General features: G+C 35.1%; 1 protein-coding gene across 3 annotated transcripts; it reads left to right on the forward strand.

Annotated features, from left to right (window-relative positions):
• The first annotated feature begins 10,898 nt into the window (after window positions 1–10,898).
• Window positions 10,899–24,286, forward strand: LOC112686184 (sodium/hydrogen exchanger 9B2-like). Of its 3 annotated transcripts, XM_025558386.1 has the most exons (9): window positions 10,899–11,048; window positions 11,113–11,264; window positions 15,005–15,446; window positions 17,285–17,470; window positions 19,600–19,775; window positions 20,336–20,493; window positions 20,806–21,195; window positions 23,349–23,450; window positions 23,916–24,286. In XM_025558386.1, exons 2-9 carry the CDS (start codon window positions 11,180–11,182, stop codon window positions 24,090–24,092), a joined length of 1,716 nt encoding a protein of 571 aa, XP_025414171.1. In that variant the 5' UTR covers window positions 10,899–11,048; window positions 11,113–11,179; the 3' UTR covers window positions 24,093–24,286. The 3 variants fall into 3 exon arrangements, with proteins under 3 accessions (XP_025414171.1, XP_025414170.1, XP_025414172.1); XM_025558385.1 differs by having other exon boundaries at window positions 10,899–11,264; XM_025558387.1 differs by lacking the exons at window positions 10,899–11,048; window positions 11,113–11,264 and adding an exon at window positions 11,748–12,606.
• The last annotated feature ends 522 nt before the right edge of the window (window positions 24,287–24,808 follow it).

Consider the following 24,808-nt stretch of genomic DNA (forward strand, 5'->3'; position numbering starts at 1 on the left):
ATGATTAGTAATCAGTATAGTCCGGATTTATATGCATTGAAAACCAACCAAATATGTGATAAAAAATCTTTAACATGCACAAGTACATGCACTAATGTAATAAAATATGCATTAAAGAAAAAAAAAATATATACTCGAAATTCAGCAGAAAAAAAAATTTAGTTTTTAAACATTTAATTAAAATAATACATTTAAAATTATTTAACCCAACTGTAAATACTTTTTTCTTCTTAAATTTTAAGGAATTTACTAACCAAAATAATTTTGTAGGTAGGTAGTCTTCATTTATAAGAAAAAAAGAAATCATTTCATATCAAAAATATATTTAAAATGAAATTATCTTTCGTAAATGCACATTGTATTGTATGACAACATTTTTAGTTTTGTTTTCAAAAATCATTAATTGGTGTTTGTCGGTTAACAAATTTTTATGTCATGCAAATTGTCTTTCCACATTTAAAAAGTAAAAAGTGCGCATTTAAAAAATATATCATTTAATTTAAAGATAAATCCTCGCCGGTTTGAATTGATTCACTTCCACCATTTAAACATTTTAATATTTTAGTCTATCGTATTCATCATTGTTTGATTACACTTTTCTATAATTTTCATAAGCAGATAATACAACAGTGAGTAAATATTTCAAAAATATAAAAAAAAAAAATAAAACTAAAGAAACATCGAAATATTCACTATAAGATAAAATATGCAATTAAAAACGTGAAATAATTCCTTGAAATAATAATAAATGATCAAATATCTAAATATGCAATAATATGCTCTAAAAAAATTTTATTGTTTAAATCGTTATGTCATAAAACAAATGTTGTGCTAACTTAGCATATCATACGACCAACAAGAATAAATATGCAAATTCATATAAATACGCGCTGTAGTAATCAGTGAATAAAAAATGTTATAATGTAAGAAAAGCAAAAGTAACGATGAAAGCATAGAAATTATTTGTAATTGAAAACATGTTCAAAGATACGCAACTGGCCGGAATCAATGTTATAATTTACCTTAAGGGTGATAATACATTTTTAAATGCACGTGGGTAATATACAACATTTTTCACATGTCAGTCAAAAATGTTTGTAAAAAAATATTTCGTAATTCCATTATTATGAAAATTGAAAGAGAAAATATTAATAATGTTCACATTAAAAGTATTAGGTATACAAAATATTATATTCATCCAACATTCGAATAAGCATTTTTGTTTGATATAATTCTACATCTTATTTTTTTTTTTTTTTATACGGTAAACTTTCATTCGAACAATCATTGGAGTAGGTATCCAATTTTATCGAATTAAATATGAAAAAAAAAAAAAACTATCTCTGGTTTAATAAAGCATTACAAAAATAATGTTGTCAAAGAAATTTGTACTTAAAATGACTTCCATTTGTAGTACAATCACAAAGTATACTTATTTATTTTTTTTATATTGTACAACATTTCCTAATGATACATTTTACGAATTACAATTTATTTATAGTTTAAATATTTGAACAGCAATAATTTTACCAATAATGAGAAACAAACGGAGATTCTATACTAAACGTACCGTAAACAGGGCAGGGCGAGTAGGGCACACGTCCAGGGCCTTGTTTGGGTGTTTTTGTATTTTATGTTGCGTCATTGATTTTATAATACACAGACACTCTCTACTGTACAAAAATATTAAGTATGTTCATTATGTATACCAAATTTTATAATATGTTCTTATAAAACTTTAAAACTACTCTCTTACACTTCTAGTTTTGATTAATTGATTTTTATGTGTATGATTTTGGTAATTTAATAATTCATTGACCAATTAAGTTAGAGTGACAGGTTACTTTCGTTCTTCAGAGGTGGCTCGTCAGGTGTTTTATTTATTATTAATAAAGGCCATAAAATCTAAAACCTGTTTACAGTTATTTCGATGGACATATTATTCGAACAACCATCGTCGATTCAGTGAAACTTCCGTCCGTTATCGTTGGGTGGACGGAGAGTGAATAAGTCGCGCATTGGTATTATAATAGGCACCGTTGAAACTCGGCTTACGACAGTATACGTACGAGTATGTCGTTGGTCACTGTGCGCCGCGCCGTCATAATTTATTACATTTTAATAATATTGTAGACGCTGATTAAAGTCTCGCCAGAATATTTACTTATGAGCTATTAGGTTAGGTTAGGTTAGTTAGTTAATGACGATTTAATTAAAGATAACAATATTAATAAAATAACATTTTTATTAATTGAAGAACTTTTGGTAGTTCTATTTAGATCACATTTTTACCATCTGTAAACGTCTCTATAGTTTTTATGTAAATACTCAACAATTCGATCTCAAACATTTATCTAATTTATAATTATTTACTGATTTGAAATTATACTGATCGATAAACGTTTTACATTACTGAAGTAAATTAAAATAATAGGTAACTCGTATATTTTTCTTTTTACGCTGAGTTATCGAATAATTCACATAATTCAACCATAATAATCAATTATTAAATTGTACAACTAACGAAAAACTTATTGGTTTTATCATTACGTGTTTATTTATTTTGTTGTTTATATTCATTAATTTTCTAGATTGTAAACGTGTTCCGAATCGTTCATGTAACGCACATACTATGTGATCGATTGAAAAATTGGTTTTAGGTTAATAAATTATGCAAACAGAATTATGCTAAAGAATATCTTCTCCGATTCTAGTATATCCGACCAATATTTTAAGACTTATTAAGTTTATAGTTATTACAAATATTATACTTAGATTTTTTTTTTTTTTTTTTTAACGAAAAAAATATTCAAATTTTATTATAGTACGTTTCCAATAACGAAAAACACTTTTAAATTTTTTGTTATACAATTATATTATTTAAGCCTACTCGACTCAATAATTTTATTGTAATCGTTAAAAATTTATTTGCATTTACAATTGTTTCGGGCTCTAGTTTTTTCTAATACATCTGCGTTTGGTTCTTCTTTCATCAAGATTCAATATCGTATATACTATTACATTAATGCAGTTGGATCACATTTATTGTCGTGTAGGCATCCACTATCCAATATTACACTGGTGATGTGAATTTATTATATGTTGATACGGTTTTACGGACGAATCGTGAACGATTTTTTTCTCCCGACGTTCGTTTCTGATACGTTGTAAGCTGCAGCGGCGCTCGCAGTCATCAGTACTTATGTACCACGTGCACACTGTATATTTGGTGACGGCAGAGACGTGAGTCCTTTCCATTTAATTGGAAATGAATCGTTGGTTTTTCTATTCCATCTACTGCAAGTGTTTAAGTGCAGCAGCTCGTGTGGTTTCAGATGATTGAATTTCTTCGCAAGAATACGATCCATCGTCGTCTAACCTCATACAAGCCCAGGCAGTGAATAGATAAGGTGGGTACGTCGGTTTAAATGGAAGGGATAAATGGAGGGGGGGTTCAAATGAATAGGTAATGGTGCGGTTAAAAAAATAGAATACCATCAACTCGGATACAATTCTGGTTCTCGCTCGCTATGCCGAAGAAAGGAGAACACGGTAATACGTCGAGGCGGGGAGAAGGAGTAATTTTCTTCATGAATGAAACCGCTAACGAGGATGAATGATTTAACCAATTTGTAAACGATGATTGCATTAGACATTTCTGCTCTCTCCGTTTCCTCCACTCTTCCCTGTTGTGCCTTCCTGTTCCTTGGGGAACATTGGTAATTATAACGCGTAAATAGATATACCTTTAGTCGTCCTATGTACGCATGAAGTGGATGTGAAAGGATGGCACGTGTGGGGCAGAGGAACTAGGGAGAAATATGACCTAAATGTTATTACAAAATCGCCAAATTACTCATATTCATCGTCTTATGTTCCATCGCATACCAAATTTCATTTGTACTTTCAGCAACGTGCCTTGCAGTTTATTAGGTATATATTATTCTCAAACACTGAATAATACGTTTTATTTATTCTAATGGCCCTAGAAACTGTTTGTTCAATTAAAAAGACAATTAGATAAAATTTTGATTTGTGTACAGTAAGTGCCTTTTTTTTTCCGCAACAGTACCATCGGATTCGATTTTATAAAAACATTAAAATATGTATATATTTCATCATAAAATAATTATTGTTTGCTTATAATGTTCAAGCAAAACTGAAAGTCGTAATATTTTCATTGATAATATTGTTATAATTAATTTTTTTTTTCTAATTATACTTAAGAAGTATTTCTCTTTAAAAATTAAGTTATTATGTGATCTATCATAAGTAGAAATATGTAAAAATATTTCTTGTATGTGTTTAATAAGGATTGAGTAAAATTAAATATCAGATATATCAATTAGTATTCATTAGGATTAATATTTTAAATTTATATGACAGTTGAAGGCTAATTGAAAATAAACAAAATTAACTATACAATATTCAAAATAGTTTATATTACTTTGCATTACTGGCCAAAAATTATTATGTTTAATTTAATTTAATTATTTTATTTTAAAACAATATTCAGTCTATTTTATTAAATCTCATAGTTGTCTATCATAGTGTATTTTAATATTTATTCCCTTCTTATTCAACGTGTAATAATATATACGAGTACATATAATAATACGAATACAATCACATTGGGTACAGCGTGTTTATTTATAACCATCCTGTTTTAATTTTTGTTTGTATTCATTCTATAGCCCATATTAATCATTCATTGAAAACAAAACTATAACAATAATTTTAACTAAGGAAAACGGACGTATATGTCATAGCAAATTAACCAATAAATATTAAATGAATAATATTGTTTTAATTAAAACTCGCTATATAGCCACTACTTATAATTAGTAAATCAATAATTTTATTTTATGAACGTAGAACTCTGAACGCATTCAATGTAATGTGCATTTTATACAAGTTTAACAACATACTTATTTAAAAGTGTAAAATGAAAGTGATTATTATAATTTATAATCTAGTACAAAACTTTTATGTTGAATAGTTTAGTGACACGAAATAAAAATTTATTTTAACCAGCAATAAAAAGTTTAAAATTAAAAAGTCCACGAAACTCGTTAATTGATTTGAAACAAATTTTACTTGAACATTCGACTATAACGAGACGATATATATATATGTGTGTGTGTGTGTGTGTGTGTGTGTGTGTGTGTTTGTGTGCTTACATTTAAATTAGTTTATGTACGTACATTATCCAAGTTTTTTTTTTTTTTTGTTAACCATCACTCATAAGCTAATTATTGCATCGCAGTTATAAATCGGAGAAGTGTCCAGAATCAAGTATGGAGTTCAGTTTGTAATTGAAACGTGACCTTTCTCACAATATTTATTACACGAAAGAGTGCCGTCATGAAAGCAGTACATTTATGCGTTTGTCGTATAAAATGATCTTGTTGTTTACTTCTGCATGATTGATATTTTGGTGCGTAATATTTCGACACGATATAAGTACGTGAATCGTTCAACTGTTATCCGTAAAAACATTAATGGCTGAAACCTCGCACGTGCAAACTGACGTGCCAACCGGATTTAGAATTAGCAAAGTATTCCCTTTGTTGTTTTTTTAAACATTTTTTACATCGCCGTTCGAGTAAAACGTACCGTCGTCAAACCGGCCGTACGGTTAACGGATTGCCGGTTCGACCGGGCTTATTTTAACGTGCGTTCGAACACATTTTGCACTCTAAACGAAAAATGCGCAGTTCTAATTCAAAATATGCGTAGTTGTAAATACTATCTACAAACAAAATTTCTCGCAATAATAAACTGTTGTTATCGATTTCATGGCCGAGTGCCGAGTAAAGGGTCCGTCAATCATTAGATTAGGTTATTAAGACTGCGTTGTTATTATTATTATTTTATTATCGAAATATTAATGAATGGCCGCAACGGTATTTATAATCATATGCCGGGTGTAATATTTTTTAGAGCATGGGGAGGGGGTTGAGTTTTAAGTGTTGCGCACTTCTAAAAAAAACCTTAAAATAAGCCCTAGCCGGTCGTGTGCAGATTGTTGCATATTCGCTGGCGATCTGCAACCTGTAGATACGGTGACATCGCCAGTCGACAAACCTTCAACATAAGCGCGTGAAATTGAGCTCAGCCGTGGAATCGGTGTACGATCGTCCGAACATCGGTGCGAAGTTAACGTTTCGAACGTTCCCAATGTCCAAGTCAAATCGTAACACATGTTGCAACGAAACAAGTTGTTAAACACTTGTAGCACATGTTTTTACTCGTTACGACTATGTTGTAACGATATGATTACAATACAATCATAACGAAATATTACGTTAACTTCGTCCGAGCCGCTCGCTATGGTATTGGTTCATTGCACACACTTTGGTCGTTGGTGTATTTATTAATTTTTTCACGTAATGCGATCGATCGTGTAACTATACGATAGTTATTGCTGGATAAGACAAAAAAAAAATTACCATGTTATTGCAAACACGGTTAAAGCTGACTTCCGATTTTCATTAAGGAGGAACGAAAAAAACGTTTAATACACCTAACACCTAATAATACCTAACATTATATACATGTACACTATTTTAAATTTCAATCCAACACAAAACGCTCATCCTACTACACAAGACAGATGTGTTTGTTGTGTGCTATGTGCACTCTTACGGTTCAAAGTTTTCGGGATCGGAAAATAACTCTACGGGTGTCGCGTAGACTTATCGATCCATTTCAGAAATTATACTTAGAAATAGTACCTTAGGGATCAACCTCGGGGAGTATTATTTTTTTTTCTAAACGGTGAACAAATACAACATAGTAACACGTATAATTTCGACATTTTCAACTATACGCTCTCGAATCAATATTTTTGTACAAATAAACATCGCGTTTACAATGTTTATTGATCAATATTTTTTAATCATATTGAAAACAATACGGCATATTACACTCGTTCTAGAACAATACTATTTCTCTAATAATAAAATAGTATATTAGTATACAGTTTGAATGTTTCGTAACCAATTCCGGTACCGGTTCTCAAAAAAGTATAATAACCGTTCCGTTTCTTTGTTAAAAAATAAATGTACCGGTTCCTATTATTAGTATAAATCTAATTTTAACATACCTAACCATCGTCCACCCGTTAAAATGTATTATAATTATAATATTATAGTAGTAAACGAACAATTGTTTTACAACATATTTGTGCTAATCAATGAAATGCACAAAACACTGCTATGAGATCGAAAATAACAATCGCCAAGTTATTATATTATAGTTTTATTATATTATATTATATTATAGTTATATTATTATTTTTAGATTGACCGAACGTTTCACTTGCGCATCGTTTACCGTAATATTACACTTGTGAGCAGTGTATCTCTTTTATTATTATCATCGCTTTATTTCGAAGATAATATAGTATTGATTCCAATTACGGTGTATACCAGTGGTATTTTCAACCTTTTCAACCCACTTTTCTTACCAAACATTTTTCGGGACCCATATCAACTTCGTTAGCCATGAAAACCAGTTATAAAAAGTTAAAATTGCTCAATGTATGCCATTGTCGAAGTGCTTTTATAACTAAATTAATTATCATTTATATATTTTTCTAGAAAATAAATATATAAATATTTAATTTTTATTATAAGTAATGATAAAAAAAAAAAAAAAAAAGAATGCATGTATTATACTGAGAAATATAAATGTTATAATACACAAAAAAAAAAAATTATTGTGATATTTATCCCGGACTGTTTTCACACAAAATACCTCAACCTCGGCTCAATTTTACACATTGCAGTTTATAGATATTTTTATATCCGATATCATATAACAAACATAATATAAAAAATATATATATATATATATATAAATATGGAATTTTTTAAATTTTGAACCGAAGACTTATCGCGACTCAATCTTAAAGCTTACGAGACCCAAAATTGGGTTACGACCCACCAGTTGAAGTCCACTAGAGTAAATCAATTTCATATCATATTATAGTATACAGTGTATACTTCATTTCTAAATAATACTATTTTTTGATACATTTATTTATTTTCGAATACACGTCTTTAAAATTGTTATCCAAAATGATTTTAATGAACAATTAAAATTACGTCTCGCTTACAAATCAAATAATCCGTTGAGTATAATTAAAAAGTCGGATATAAAATACTAGTTTAAATTATTATTTCCCTAAATAATTCAAGTTCTAATAATTCTTTAAAAACGCAATATCGTAATAATAAATCTTAAATTTTTGTAAAAAAAAAAACATTTTAATTATAAATTGAAACTAGAATTAAAAATGTTATATCTGTCAATGTAAAACAAAATATAATTAACTATTTAATTTGTTTTTTTAATAAAACTTTAATTGAATATTATGTTGTTTCACTAAATACTACAATTTTTAGAATAAATATAAAATAAATAAAATAATTTGTTTTTCCAATTCATTTTTGAATATGATTATCATTTTACTAAAAACATTTTACATTCGTAGCTTGAAATATAAAAACTTATTTATTAAGTCACAATTTTATTATTTTTATGCTGCATTGGATGTAATACAATTAAATCGAATATATTCCTAGCGTTTTATTATTATTATTATTATAATCCATAAAATTCAAAATGAAATTTGGCTTATTGAATTAGGTATATATATATATATAATTAGGTATATATGTTATTACAAAGGTTAGATCATAAAAAATTCGTAATACAACAAACATTTAAATTGTTACTTTATATTATTGATACACATTACGTCTGTGTACACTATGTTAACAATATTATATTATCACTTTGCCATAATCGTATGGCACTAAGATAACGGTTTTAATCATCAACAATGTTTCAAAGATCAAACTATTAATGTATTGAATAAAATTTCCGATTCATTATTTGAGTATATGAAACTAATGATTATATTGCGATCCGGCTAGATTTACTAATTTTCGGTCATAAAATATCAAATTGCATTATATTTAAACGTATATTAACACATTTTTTATAGTATAAAATTCGATTTCTTGACAATAAACCCACCCCCACCCCTAAGATTTTTCAACAGAACACTATAAGATAACAAAAATGTTTCATATGTTATCGAACAAATTATTATTACAAATTTAGAACGTCAATAACTATCCGTCTGCGTTTGTTTCTATAATAATATCACCCAGACGTTCAAATAAATTCAAAACCTCGATCAGATGCGTGAAATCTGGGCCATAGTTTTTTTTCCATTCGTTGACAAACCCTCGATTGAATCCGAGTAGCTACGAAATATGTGCGATAATTTTAACACCCGTCTGCATGGTAATCGAGTGACGCGTGGCATCAATGTAGTACGAGAGTTTTATTTTTAAATCTCGTATTCCCTCCGATAAAAAATGCGCCTCTATGCCATTACAAATATGTGAACAAATCCGCGAAATGTTTAATTTTATCGTTACCAGATGCGTGCCAATATTTACCTATACAAATACCATAACTGCAATATTATAACATTACTCTGTTTAACCGACAGTTAGTACTTTGGAGTAGATAAAACGCATTAGTTAATCGGTAGCAATAAAGTTAAGATAAAACGGTCTGGATTAAACGTTTTATTGACCATATCAGCGAGATTACACAAGACTTTGAATACTGAACAAGTATACGTTTCATAAATCCAAAAACATATTTACTCGTTAAATATTTTTCATGTTTGCCTAAATTCTTATCGCACATTGTTCTATTACTATTATTATAATCGTTATTACTATACGTATACGATCAAGTTTTATGTCGAGAAGGAGGGTGCTACAAACAATTTTATTCTCTTTGCCAAAAGTTAGAACTTTTTACAGTATATTTGCAAAATGATTTTTAATACAATATTTATTCGTTTAGGATAAATAAAACCTATTTGGTGTTAATTACGTTTCAAATGAAGAGTCTTATTTTTATATTTTAATTGCAAAGTATTACAATTTATGGACGAATAAAAAAATATTTTAAAGTTGGAAGGTTTAACCTCCAGAAAACCCCACACTGGCAACGTGCCTTTGCACCACCTTTCGTGTACACTACACGGTGAATTCTGCCAAAGACTGCTGCAGCCAAGAGGCAAGGATAATACACGAAAACGATCCGGGTTAAGTTTATTGAGTGCAGACGCAGAATAATATTTTGCCGATAAATTTCTGAACAGCAAGCCGAGCTGAATACCATATATGTCTAAGACTAAAAACATCTTCAATGCACTTCGACTTGGGCCAGTAAAAATTGTTTCGTCGTTTCCGATTCGGTAGGATTAGTTTCCGTACGTACGGTGAAAAAAGCTCGTAGAACCGTCGATGTCGACGTCGGAAGTTTTTCGTAATTCTACACACTTAAACACAATGTCCGTTGGAGACGGATCTTCGGTCTTACGATCAGCTTCGTTGTTCGTTAAATATTGAAACAATACCGTTTGGACAATACCTGCGCGGACTCTTCCCCCCCCTCCCGGAAATGCCGGCGGTTTTGAAAATACCTCACTGAACGCAGAAAACAGCTTTCCGACAGCTCTCGATGTCTCCATGTCCACAGGTAAACGTTTACAGTTTTAATGTTATCACTTGTACGGTCGGTGAATATCAATGCATTTCGCACTGCACTTGGTACATTTGCGCACGTTCAGAGAGCGACGGACGTGCAACACCTTCAGGAAATATTCGTTTTGGAAACATCGGGAATACCGCTGACAGCAGAAATAATAATCGATACAATACCGTTATGGACTTTGAGAAAACACGCATTTACGAAACGTATTGCATCACGTTTAGGCATGGAACGACAATAATTGCGCCTCGTTGTTTTGCCGCAGCAGCTGTCCCGTCGTACGCATCAGTCGTTGTTTACCCATCGACCGGCGCTGACCAACGAGTTCAACGAGTCCACGAGTGTACGCACACATACACACACACACACACACACACACACACACACACACACACACATATACACGCACATACACGCACTCACTGTTCGTTGTGCATCACATTATTATCGTACTCAAAGTATACGGTCGCGATTAGGCTGCTCGTCTATAGCGTAACGTAATTCAAAGTGTATCGTTTTTAGAAGATTTCGAAAGAGAGAAATGTAAAAAAAAGGTATCCGTAGCTGTTTGTCGTTCCGATTCCGCGTCATGTCGAACGAAGATCGCGGAACAATTGTTATCGCTAATAACGGTTCACGAATAACGGCTGCGAACTATGGCAGCACGTTTACGAGTAACGTATTGTTCTATTGCCGTTTACCAGTGGCGTTTTTAAATTTTTTAAAACATATCGAGGGGAGGGGGAGTCTGTAGCCCACTAGGCCCTTCTCTATATACACCACTGCCGTTCACGAGCGTGTGACGTCGTACATTTCGTTCGGAGTCCGGACGGTTGTTTGAAACGATTCAAATCGCATTGAAAAGAACGGTCCAAAAAAAATTGATCCATTTAATACGCAATGTATTTTTTAATCAATCGATGGCATTCTAGGTGAAAAGTGAATGAAAACATAAAATAAATAATAACTTTTAATACGTATTACATAATCGGATCGACAAATAACATTGCATCGATACTCATAAAATATCGTATCAACCAAAGGTCGAAGTGGGAAAAATGAATAATACTAATAATACACCATACAATGAATATATTATGTACCAAATTATAACTATTTGTACATTTGCAAACAAATCATTTTTTTTTTTTTTTTTACGTTTCTAACGACCTCGCACTTAGAACATTATCTTATAACATTTAAAAAAAGGCCTAGGTGTGGATTTGACTTCCACAACCTTCTCCTTATGTACGCCACTGTACCAGACATTACTATTCATATATTTTTCTTGAAATGACGATGCCTCTGCTTATCATAACCACCGTATAATCTTTTATTATGAAAATATATATTCTCATATACCTATATAGGTACTGAGAGTAAATATGATTATAATTACTGTACACTCGTTACAAAATGTACCGAGTTTTAATAAAAATTATTTTGGACATTAGTCAGGGTGAAAGTGGCTTCCCCCGTATCAGAGAAAAAATATAGTTGAGGTACGCAGAAAAAAAAAAAAAAAAAAGTAGAGGAGCTCCATCCTCCTACGCACCCACCATTCGATCACTGGTATCAGCGATTCGATATTCACAAAAACGAATCAATATTTTAAAAGATCGGACCATGAATATGGATTCGTAAAATTCGCACGAAAAACATCGATATTTTATAATACCGTACGGTTCACCGCGAGTCCTTCACGATTATTGTACACCTACCCAGGTGTATTGGGTCGCGCGCGCCGTAATCCGTGTGTAATCCGTGCGCGCGTAAATGTGACTCGCGCCCGTGTTCAACCGTCTAAAACGTAATAATTCATCGTGACGAGATACAATGCGTATAGTAGTATTAGTCCACGCGATTATGATGTCGCGGTATCCATTGTGGCCGTTGCATTCGTTGCTAAACCTCGAGCAAGGGCGTGGAGTGCAAGCAAACCCGGTTTGTTACACGATAAATCGAATTGACATTGGGCCACGTAGGTGCCTCGTTAAACTTGTTGTTGAACAAAAGGTAAACAGAAAATTATTAATTCTCATTAATATTCAATCGAAATCGCTTGCAGCACTATTTAAACTATTTTTTTTTTTTTTTAATTTTCCGCGTGAATTTTAAATCACCAACGTTTTGTTTGTTTTATGTTCTTATTATTTATTTCAAAGATGAGAGAGAGGGAGATAAATAAATATACCTTCAAATGTTATATTATTGGATTCGTTGTGTACCTACTATCGATTTGAATATTTGGAGCGTTATGTAGTTAAAAATTGTACGCTGATTTACTTATAAGTATTTAAGTATTTCACAATAAAGTTAAGTATTTCGTTCTCCGTTCGAATAAAAAAATATCCCGTTAAACTGTTGCGTTAAACTTTGATCGATATTTTTTATTAGTACAGTAAATAATTGGCGGAACCACATTTATAACGACTTTGTTCATTATAATTGTTTATTATCATTATATTTATTTTAAAATATGTAATAACATTTACTAGTATAGTACATTGCGTACCTAATCTATAGTTACAGTTACGATGAAAATGTTCGTTTGTTGTTTTCAAATCGAGCTCCGAATGGATATCGTACTATAAGTGCAATACGGCTTTTATAAACCTATGATTATAGTTCTCGAATTTGAACGTGATATTTATTGACATTAATTAGGGAGTTGGTAAATTGGGTCTTAAATAACCATTTTCCGGTAAATTGGATCCCGGGAAAAAAAGGTAGTTGGTTAAGTCAAAGGTAAAGAATTTTCTTTTAAATATCTAATAATTTTTATTAGAAATCAATTTTAATATTATTGTGTTTTTTATTAGATTTTCGGTAAAAACTTAAAAGATAAGAAATTAAGAAACTCAAATCGACGTACAGTACGCAATGCACGCTACAAAAAACATAGTGAAAATACTCAGATTTCGTACACTTGTGTCTGTGTGTAATCATAAAAACTATAATCAATATCGGTGTTAACTGATAACTGACACACGATGTACAACGAACTACGGCGAGGTAGTGTAGTTAGTGGTTGGGACTCAATTTACCTACTACCTTTTTTTCCCTGGCACCCAGCTTGCCTAACATCTTTTTTTAACCCGGAACTCAATTTACCGCTTTCGAAACGTACACAAAATATCGCGGACTCAATTTACCGAGTCGCATTAATTATTAAATCATAAATCCGTTAAACTACACGCAATACACCTGCACGACTACTCGATCTCGGTGTACAGTTTCGTTTTTTATAGCTATTTATTTGCTACAACATGGCCGTTATCAGGGGCTGATTGGCCTACCAGGAAATCGGGAATCTTCCCGATGGGCCGGTCCTTGTTTGGGGCGTCCTACATTATTATATAATTACCAGAAAAAAGTTTTGTTCTGCAAAACAAATAAAAATCATTAAAAAATAAATATATATTCAGAGACGCGTTAAGATCAAACTTCAAGTTCAAGTTGGAACCGATTAATCGTGTGACTTACCCGAAACTATTGTAGCCATAATTATAGTTAAGCTATTGTAAATTTTTTTTTTTTTTTTTTAATTCAGAGGTGAAACCAAACAAATTTTGAAATCGATGCAAAACAAAGCGTCTTGTTGGGCGGAGGGAGGGGTAAAACGGTTTAACTTTCGGTTCGCGGACCGGTTCGTTTCGTATTTCCTGGGCCGAAAACGATTGCCGATCCGCCGCCGGTTGTCGATCATCGATCTGATTCTAACGCTCGTGGGTCGAACAAAGACCGCAAGTGATCGACAGCAAATAAAAACCTAAACGCTTCGTTATCGTTCCGCCGGAAACAATCGATCGGCGCCCATGCTAACACCGCGCGCAACGCCGGCTGTCGAACCGGCGTCCGCTGTCGAGTGTTCCGTTTATCGACCGGCCCGGATTAACGGACGGCTCAACGTGCACCGGCGAGGTCGATTGGCTCACGGGAGCGAACAACGCGCCGGCAATAAGCTGCCCGCGTTATCAGTGCCGCGTTCGAGTGTTTGGCGGAACGGTGTCCCGCGCGCCCGACGCGACTCCTCCGCCCGGCGGGTCGGCGGGGAAACCGGTGGAGACGGTTCGACACGAGACGAGCACTCGAAACGCGCGGCAATAAAACGCGCCCGATCGGTCGCCGCGCCCCGGCACCGTTGTCGGCCGTCGGCCACACTCGTCTTATACCGCGCCGTCGCTCGCGTCCCGTTACCGCCAACACTTCGGTCGGCAAAACCGTGTAACGCACGGACATCTCGCTCCCGACGCGTTTTCCGAACGCCGCCGGACCGCCGTTCCTCGGACGTTTCCCCTACCCTCCCACCGCCGCCCCCGTTTGGTTGCTGTTTTCATATTTTACGCGTCCCCGCTGATCGTCCCGTTCGCGCCGATCCGAGTGATATGTTCGTGTTTCTTTCGGTACGCAGGTGACCGCGGAACCGGGACCGGACCGGTGGTGATGGCTTCAGCAGCGGGTCGCGGATCACCGAACGGTCGCCGACGTCAGTGCGACCACGCGGAACGTTCCACCTGCGGCGGCGGCGGCGGCGGCGGCGGCGGCCACCGATCGCTGATCGACGAACGGTGGCCGTCCACGGTGGCCGGCATCGCGTCCACCCTGGTGGCCGTGCTCGTCGCCTGGTGCCTGCTGTGCGTGAACGTGACCCCGGCCCTGATGGCCGTGCCCGGCGGCAGCGTGGCCTCCGTGTTCCTGTTGTACGTGGTCAGCATGGCCGCCGGCAGGGCCGTGGCCGCGGTCGGCGGCCTGCCCTCGCTGTTGGGCATGATGTTGGCCGGCATCGCTCTCCAGAACTGCGGCCTGTACACCGTCACCGCCGATTGGTGTGTTCGTCTGGTGTCCATCATGCGGTGCGCATTACGAACACGATATATGTCAACGGAAGGGACATTTTAGCCCGTTAAACCCCTGTCCCACCCACCCCTCAGTGTATGGATGGTATCCGTATTTCACATTTCCACCGCGTAGCGTAGACGGTTCTTACTAAAAAAAAATAATATGTTCTCCTTTGTGACCGGAAGCGGTTCTGACCTATAACACTCGAACCAATGGTACACATGAAATCGTTGCAGTCGTACTCGTATTGCTTATTCTTGTTTCAAATGTCGTTTTTTCCAATACTTAACATTCATATTCGTTCGAATCCCGCTCTCCCTCATGAGTGCATAAATATCATTGTCTCCGAAATTTAAAACACCCGTCCGCATATTATTTACATAAAACTAATCCGCGTATTAATGATTTTTGGTACATAATACCTTTAAGATGAAGTTTACGACCAATTTATTTCCATCCAACCCGCTATCGTGTACTCGCACTGAAAACTGATTACAAGCTGACCAAATGTCGAGTGTACACAACATTGTTGACGGGACCAATTAATACGGATTCCGTTCAAAGAGGGTTTAACAAGAGTTGCTTCAACTACAACCAACAACCATTCTATTAATCCGGTAACCGATGTAACGTTCGCCAGAATATAATTGAATACGACTAAAGTGCAACGGTTTTTAATGCACCGCATTTAGAAACCATTCGATATGTACAGATGTATAACAGATACAGTACGACTTTTCCACCGGTTTTATTTTCATCATTATTGAGCACGTTCAACATTTTTGAATATTTAAAACGTTGTCAAACTTCTAACTTTACATTGAAAAAATATATATCCACCGAACTTATATTAATGATTGATTTTTTTAAGTACTCGTATTTATTTATAAAATATTGAACGAAAATAATAATATTCGTGTAATAATGATTTCGTATCCTTCTGTACGGTTCTATTTCAGCCTATCTTATGAATTAGCATTTCCCCGTATCTGAGTATTATTCATTAACACTTATATTTATGTGTACATTATAAGATAGTGAACACTTAACATATTTCGGAACGGATAAACTATAATAACGAGAACACCAATTAAAGATAATATGTACTATTAACTATTGCTTCAGTTTCAACTGCTATACTGTTCAGAGTTCGAGTTATGCCGGTTTTTTGTGTTTTAATTTGAAAAACTAGTACAAAGATCAATGGTAAATCATATGCGAAAGGGATGAAGTAAATAATTGATCGAATATGATTCGAAAAAATATCATCATAAGTCTCATTTAATTTTCAAAGAGTTTAAAATATACTTATGGTTTTTATTTTGAAGTCGATAAATAAAAAATGATGAATAACTAAATTTATTAAATCCAGGAAAACGGCAACGCCGAACAACAAATCGCGTTCAACCGTGATGTTTTCCGGGCGCGAGTTAGGCAGGTCCTTTATTATTCGCGAAGTATGCTCAATCATGCGCATAAAAGGAACAAACGGGTTTCACCGATATTTCTTCTTGTCGGAACGAACGAACGTATACCCAGGGGTGATTTTCGTTCACTACATCTCGCGTGAGAACTTACATTCGCCCTATGTTTTCTGTTGCGTCTCGTCCCTAGCGAACCATTATTTTACTACTCTGCTGCGGACAAATTTTTACTTCTTCCTCGTCCTAAAAAGATCACTCTAACATAATTTTTAGCATCCGACACTGCATGTCTGCTACATGCGTAATCCCTAACCCGGATGATCCTAAAGATCGCTAGTATCACTGCAAAGAGTTCCGCGCGCAAGAACCCGTCGTCGTGCGGAACCCAGTTGCCGGTGCATAACTGACCGTACATTTTTCGTTGGCAGAGAGGCCGCGCTGGCCGTGATCCTGATCAAAGGCGGCTTGGAGCTGAACGCCGGTCAGTTGCGACGGCTGAGCGGTGCCGTGACAAGACTGGCTCTGTTGCCGTGCATTTTCGAAGCCGTGGCCGCCGGTGTTGCCGCGCATTACTTGCTGCCCGATTTCTCCTGGGAATGGGGCCTGATACTCGGGTGAGTGCAACAAACAATTACGGAAATATGCTTAAGATCAGATTCAAGTGTTTCACTACCGAGTGCGTTGCAAAATTTCGTCTGTAGCTCATAAATTTTGAACGTATTCGAATGCAAGTATTTCACATCAGTGTAGTATTTCGCATTCTATTTGGTTATCGTACGAGTGCAGTCGTTTCGTATGACATCGGGTCGGGAAAGTTCTGATGAAAATGTAAAATCATCGAAGTAAATTCGATATGCGCACATTTGTACGCAGCGCAGCGATAACGGATCAACCGTTTTACGTTTGCGTTTTACAGTGCACCTACTCCTACCTCCGAGACTACTAGTGTTGGTTTCTTTTTCAAAACCCAAATGCGCATCAAAAAAAAAAATAATAATAAACATGACCTGAGGAACCGTGTGGTCGGCCGACGAGTATTTTTTACCACTTGAGCATAATAAAAAAATAAAAAAATACGTGAACGCTGTGAAACATTTCGGCAGAAAAAGAACGTAGTGGGGATGAAAATAATACCCGCAGGAGAGATTTAGTTAGCGCGTAGTTGATATCAGTGTTTTTTTTTTTCGGTTTCTCCTGGAGAGAGGAGGTTTAACACAAAAAAGATCCCCTGGCTAGATTCAGTAAGCAAACATGGTAAAATATATTATGGTAAAAACGATTTTGCGAGGCCCATTTCTTTAATTCATAATACTTTTAAGATGAGGATTTTCCCACTGCAAAAAGAACAAATTCTCTCGGCCTTTCGAACACTGTTGTTAAAACCATTTATTTAATTACAACACATAAAAAAACATCTCATGATTTTAAAGCGATTTTACTGTAAGGTCGGATGGTCAGGACCAAGTTTAAGCGGCTTAACACGTGCACATTATTTATATTATAAATATTGAAAAAATAGCGTTTCCGATATTTTCTCACTAACGCAGACATAGGTTTTTGAAATATGACGTTACGCCCTTTGTTGTTTAAATATTGGCCGACCCAAAGGGGAAAACTTTGAATTAATGGGGCCAAATTCGCGCGTCAACCGCATCGGTGTACAATTATTATAATACGGCAACATCGGATCGTTTGCAATTGACCAATTAAACATATATTTTAGCATAGACCGCGACGAGCAGATCGTGTTTTGATTACGTTTTTTAACATACAATCGTCGCGGCGATCGCAACAATTATATTCTCGTTACGTATTGTACAAAGCAACCCGACAGTAAAATCGGTATCAAACAATCGGGACTGTCGAAGAAATCGTGTTTCAAATTCGATCGAAAAACAATGAACATTTACATCTATATCATACGAACAGTAGTATTTACCGAAAACTAAACGGGTGTCGTCGAAGCGGGGAAGAAACGTGGAAAACGGCGGGGAAAAAAATGATAAATCATTTTTTTGTAATATATTAGAATTCGCGTCGGCCGTAATAAATGCGTACATACAAGTCCAACGGACTCGCACAGAATAAATATAATCACAGTCACCGTTGTGGACGGACACGGAATTGCAAACACCGTTTTACCGTCGTAATTTCAGTGATGCTCCGCGGGATAGCATCATTATCGTGCTTCGTAATAATAATGTACATAGGTTCTTTCGCAATACATTGACGCGTGCGTTTAGACGGCATTTGTCGTACCAACGGTTCTCGATCTTTGCACGTGGGCGATACAAGATATTTACCCAATTTTTCGCGCGACTTTTTTCAAAATAATTTCCAATGCTGATCTAATGCAATCTAAGACATTTTCAATCACCGTAACCGGGACACAAGTAATAGCAAAATGCTGGTCGGTTTCTCGTCAACAATTTAAACCGTGCCCGTGCGAGTGTAGCTGAATTGGCTCCGGGATTCGGACACCGATCCGTTACCATCCGTGTCCGCGAATGTTGACATCGATTCAATACAAGTTATAGCTTAAAAATATCAGAATGCTGAACTTGCACTCGTTCGTCAAGGGCAATTATTTGCAAAATATATTGCATTATTTTCGTTCTAAAACAATTTAACACGGGTAGTCGAAAACATAAATATTATATCAACTTTTTTAATCTTTCGACCCGTTCAAAGTCATATCACAGGGTCTATTGACTTTAATCTCGGCGTTTCACCCGTTACAAAGGTTCACTCTATCGGCAGTCAGCCCGGCCGTACTGGTGCCGAGTCTGTTAAAACTAAAACGAATGGGTTACGGCGAAGAGAACGGAGTCAACACGTTGGTGATAGCTGCGTCAAGTCTAGACGACATCGTGTCCATTAGCGCCTTTGGCGTTTTACTTGGCATAGTGTTTTCGACCGGTACGTATATACACTTACAGATACTACCCGATGATCGTTTTCCTATCATATTAACAAGGTGTAAACAAATACTACAATAATATCTTAATGTCCAAGGAAAAATCATAATTTTTCGCAGCCAACGTGCAAAACCACTTTATTTATTTTTTTTTTTTGTATTTATCTTAATTTTATTCATCACAAATATTTTTCGGACAGTATTAAAACTTAAAAGCTCAGAATCAGTTTCGCGTGGTCGCGTGTTAACCGATTAATCGAAAATCAGATATAGATAATGCGTGATTGTTAACAATAAAATCCAATCAGAACAGTTTTTTTTTTTTTTTTTTTTAAAAAAAAGGTGAATAATAACTATATAAATGTCTGGAAAACAAAATATACCGATATATTTCGTCTAGATGAGCTCAAAGATACCGACTGCCAACGTCTTAAGACGTCTGAATGCGGTATCAAATTTTCAGATCAGCTTTATTTTGTTTTTTTATAAATCTATAAATCCATCCCAACTACCGTCAAACTAGATAATACGTTTTGCCTCAATTTTTTGTTGCTATTAATAGGAGATTTAACCAGTAAAATCGTACAAGGCCCTGAAGATGTTTGTATTGGAACTGCATTGGGACTTTTGTGGGGATTTTTTTTGATCTTCGTACCACCTTCGCCGTGGGCTCAGGTATACCAGAGCCAAAATGAAAATGAAATGACCGAAGAAAAACAAGTAAAGTGCACTAAACGTTAAAAACGGTTTTATCGGCAATGTAATTTTTTTAGCTACTTAAGTTTAAACACAATGTTTCATAATAATAGTGTTGTTTATTATAATTTCTAAAAATAATATATTCCAATCATGTAAATAATCGATTAAAAATAAAACATTCCCTTAAGTTTCAATTTGTACGATATTCCGAGCAAACCAGAAGAATATCGTTTTATTCAGACACATTCGTTTTATTATAAACTATTTTAATAGCAGTTGTCATTAAAAAAAAAAAAAAAAAAAAAAAAAAATAATGAAATAATTTGTTTACAGGTTTGTCACAAAAAAATTGAGCAATCCGTAACGGCTCAAAGGGCATTTTTACTGGGCGCCGGTGGATTTCTGGCTGTCACCGGTAGTCAATGGTACGGGTTTCCCGGAGCCGGTCCTCTAGCGTGCATCATATCGTCGTTCGTGGCGGGAACCGGTTGGAAATGGAGGGTGAGAAAGCAAAACCAGAACGACAACCCTGTTATTCCCTTCGATGGCGACGACGAGGAGCAGAGCCAAGAGGATCCGGTCGAAAAAGTGTTCGAACATATTTGGTTCGGTCTACAGCCGGTACTGTTCGCGTCCATTGGCACCGAAATCAAATTCCAACTGCTTGTAGGTGACGATAATATAATCTTTACTGCACTGATGGTCCTCGTGTTCGGTTTGATTGTAAGTATTGACCAACAAAAAAAAAAAAAAAAAGAAAAAAACCTTTTTCAATAATTTTATGTTTAGACGTCATTAATACAATAAGAATTTAATACGTATTACTATCAATAGTAATAATTACTCACATTTACTATGAGTGTTAAAATAGGTCAATTGATAATCAGTAATAACTAGACGCGTTCGCAACTCGCAGCTAACAAATAATTTCAATGTGCGTTGCATAACACTGTGTGATTAATGGTTACTTTACAGTTTACGCACGTAGTCGATGTAGCAAAGCAACTCCGAAATAGGCCCTAATTGGAGCGAAGTCTTCACTTATTTTTAATAGTAAGTGGTTGGGTGCAGTTGGGTTCGTTGTACTTGTTGTTTCCTAATAAGTTCAGACGAATACAATTAATAATGACTACATACAGACAAATACGTGCAGCTAACTACCATAACTACCAAAGCTAAAAATGTTTAGATAATATCCAAATATATTATACCAATAGTCAATAGTAAATATCCAAATTAGATACGGTATCTCGGTATTGTATAAACACAAAACTAAACCGTCACCTGATGTACGAATCTATAAACAATAAATTACACGGGGAAAATGCAATGGCCAAATGAGAGTATGAGTAATTCTATTTCGTTTCAATGAAGTATTCATATGATCCGGAGCCACTGCGGTTGGCCATCGTGGGGATCGAAGAGGTCAACTGCTTCGGAACACGAAAAAAATCGTTTTAACGTGCCCTGCACTGTTCATAGACGAAACGAAACGCATACGAATTTCACCTCATGCCCTTGATAACGCCACCTGCGATCGACGTCGTTAATGCGTTACCGGAAACAGATTCCGAACGCATGTCCCACGGTCACACGGTGATCGTAGGGAGCAGAACCCTTTTTCGTCAAAAACGAAAACGGTATGATTCCCTTTTCCGCCAAAATTTATTTTTGCCAAAAGACGTTTCCGCCAATTAATATTTGCGAACAATTGTTACATATTCTTATCGTTATAAATTTTAATGCAAGTAGGCAATAATAATATATTAGTCGAATACTGGCACAATTATATTAGAGTTTTTAAAATATTACATAAATCCATTCTCTTGAACTATTTCAAAGTATAAAACGAGTATAGGTCAAATATTGTCTCGATGGAGTTTTGAAAAAAAACACATATCGTCATTTTTAAACATTTAAAAATGTCACGCAAAATATAAATTATAATACAAGTGTATGTAAAGTTTTAAAAAAATGAATTCGTAAGTATATGTTGGGTTTTAAAAAATCTTATAATTAAAAGAAACAGTTGCGACAAAAGTGTATTTACTAATTTTATTGTATTTTTTTTTTTTTTTGTAATTGCGTCTTCTGTAATTTTTAAACGGTTTAATATATTTTTTTTTTTTTTGGAATTTCATTTATACTTCATGTTATTAGCCCGACAATTTTTCATGAAACATCTCCACCAAGTTACATTTTTTCATGTCGTATAATCAAAAATATATTTAAAACTATCAAAAATCAACATCGTTTTATCTCTTTTTTGCTTACGAAAAATTCCATTTTAAGACCGGTATTAAGTGTTGTTAGTCTGGCGATGAACAGAACAGATAATACTGAATCGAAATATAAGAATTTAACATTTGTCAGATAATTATTGCGTGCGAATTATAAATAAACTATGATACATTGTATGCTTTCTTCCGTTATCAACGATTATCGGTGTATACATTACAAATGTATTTTATACATACCACACAACATATATTTGATATTGCTTAAAAATTAAAACCAATGGTTTCCAAAAATTTTTTTTTGGCGGAAACGGGAATCGTACCATTTCCGTTTTTGACTGAAAAAAGCTATGGCGAAAACGGCCAATATTATTTTGGTGGAAACGGGTAACTCCCCCATCGTAGGCACCCGAACGACCCGGAGCATACTACCAGTTCAGGTGGGACTTAAAATATATAAAACGCCCATTAGGGCGCGCGTTTTCGACATCGTCGGCACTGCGTATCGAACGTGACGTGGTGTCTCGTACAAGGGTCTCGGCGACCGACAGTGATCGATTCGAGTTAACGTCCTGATCTCGTTTGAAGGGAAGACCAATCGCGATCGCGGATTATAAAATTATGCGGTACGTGTTTCAGGTTCGGACGATTGTCACAGCGTTATCGGTTCTGGGCACAGGATTCAACCGCAACGAAGTGATATTCATCAATGTTGCATGGCTCCCGAAAGCTACCGTACAGGTGATTAATAATTCGTCTTTAAAATTTATCATAACTCATTAGTTCTGCGGTCGGCGTTGTTTAACAGCTATCGCATGCCGTTTTCCCGCACTGCGACTGGTGTCCGTGACAAAACGTTTGCAAGTTTTCTTTTCGTTTTCCCGGACACAGGGCGTACCGTGATTACAATAACGCGATTCGATTACAATAACGCTTGTATAACTCGTATAACTCGACGGCCGCGTACATGTTTAGGGTATGCGTTTTCGTAAGGTTTGTTCGGGCATTCGAGGCCCAAGCCCTGGTTATCTCCAACCACTGCACTGAATCTATGTCACAGTGGTGACCTAAATGTTATCACCGCGGGATAAAAATCCCTCGACACGCGTACGACGACTGAACTACGTACTATGACGTAGTACTTATCGTTCGCACTACTACGCGCTCGTTGCGTACTATTATTATGTGTAATTTTATTCCACGCAGGCTGCCTTAGCACCGGTCGCTTTGGACATGGCCAGAATGATGGGTACGGAATTGGACAACGAAAGTGCCAGAAGGTTGTTGACCGTTTCCGTGATTTCCATACTGGTCACCGCACCTATCGGAGCACTCGGCATCCAGTGGTTCGGTCCCAAATTATTGGCCAAGTCCAGTCGGTAATATTGTCGCAGGGATTTCGAACCAGATTCATTTTGTGGACGGTCGTCTATTTTTAGTTAAGATCACTGCTTCGATGAGAAATTAAAAAATTAAATGAAAAAAAAAATGGATGAATAGAAAACGTATTGTTATATATGAAGTTTTTAGTTTCACCTCAAGAGCACTTGTACAATAAACGATTTTATAAACTTTAAGTATTGCAAATAATTGATGTTATTCGGTCATTCAATTTATATTTTATTTTAAACAATTTTTTATGCTTAAAGAGAAATAATAAAACTTGTTGTTATTTTACGAATGATATATACATATAGCAACATATAAACGAACGTGTGGCATTTTTAATTTGAAAAGTTTAGAAAATATTACCAAATACTTTCATTGAATATAAAAACAGGCCGGACACAAAGGTGTAAGACTTTTAAGTCTATAACTAATAATTTATAAAACATAACGATTTAAAATAAAGAGATAGTATAAAAAAAATAAAAACATTTAAAAAGATATAGGATATTTTATGAAATGATAGTATAAAAAATATTTGCATTTGAATGCAAAATGTACGAATAGTTAAACGTAATGATAATGAAAATCAGAACGTTTTTGAATAAAACAAAGATAGGTACTGAAATCGAAGGATTTATACAGGTGCGAAATTCAGTGATCACTGTGTAGAATACGTAATCTATAATATTTCCACGGCGTCATGTGTTTAC

This window comes from Sipha flava, unplaced genomic scaffold, assembly GCF_003268045.1.
Source record: "Sipha flava isolate LNK unplaced genomic scaffold, YSA_version1 2_pilon_pilon, whole genome shotgun sequence".
In the NCBI taxonomy this organism is placed as follows: domain Eukaryota; kingdom Metazoa; phylum Arthropoda; class Insecta; order Hemiptera; family Aphididae; genus Sipha; species Sipha flava.

What these genes read in the sequence shown, in the direction of transcription:
- LOC112686184 (XM_025558385.1), top strand. Translation starts at nt 11,180, where the DNA reads ATGTCGAACGAAGATCGCGGAACAATTGTTATCGCTAATAACGGTTCA. An exon ending in CTATGGCAGCACGTTTACGA is followed by an intron (nt 11,265 to 15,004) that starts GTAACGTATTGT and finishes TTCGGTACGCAG; the next exon opens with GTGACCGCGGAACCGGGACC. An exon ending in GAATGGGGCCTGATACTCGG is followed by an intron (nt 17,471 to 19,599) that starts GTGAGTGCAACA and finishes CCCGTTACAAAG; the next exon opens with GTTCACTCTATCGGCAGTCA.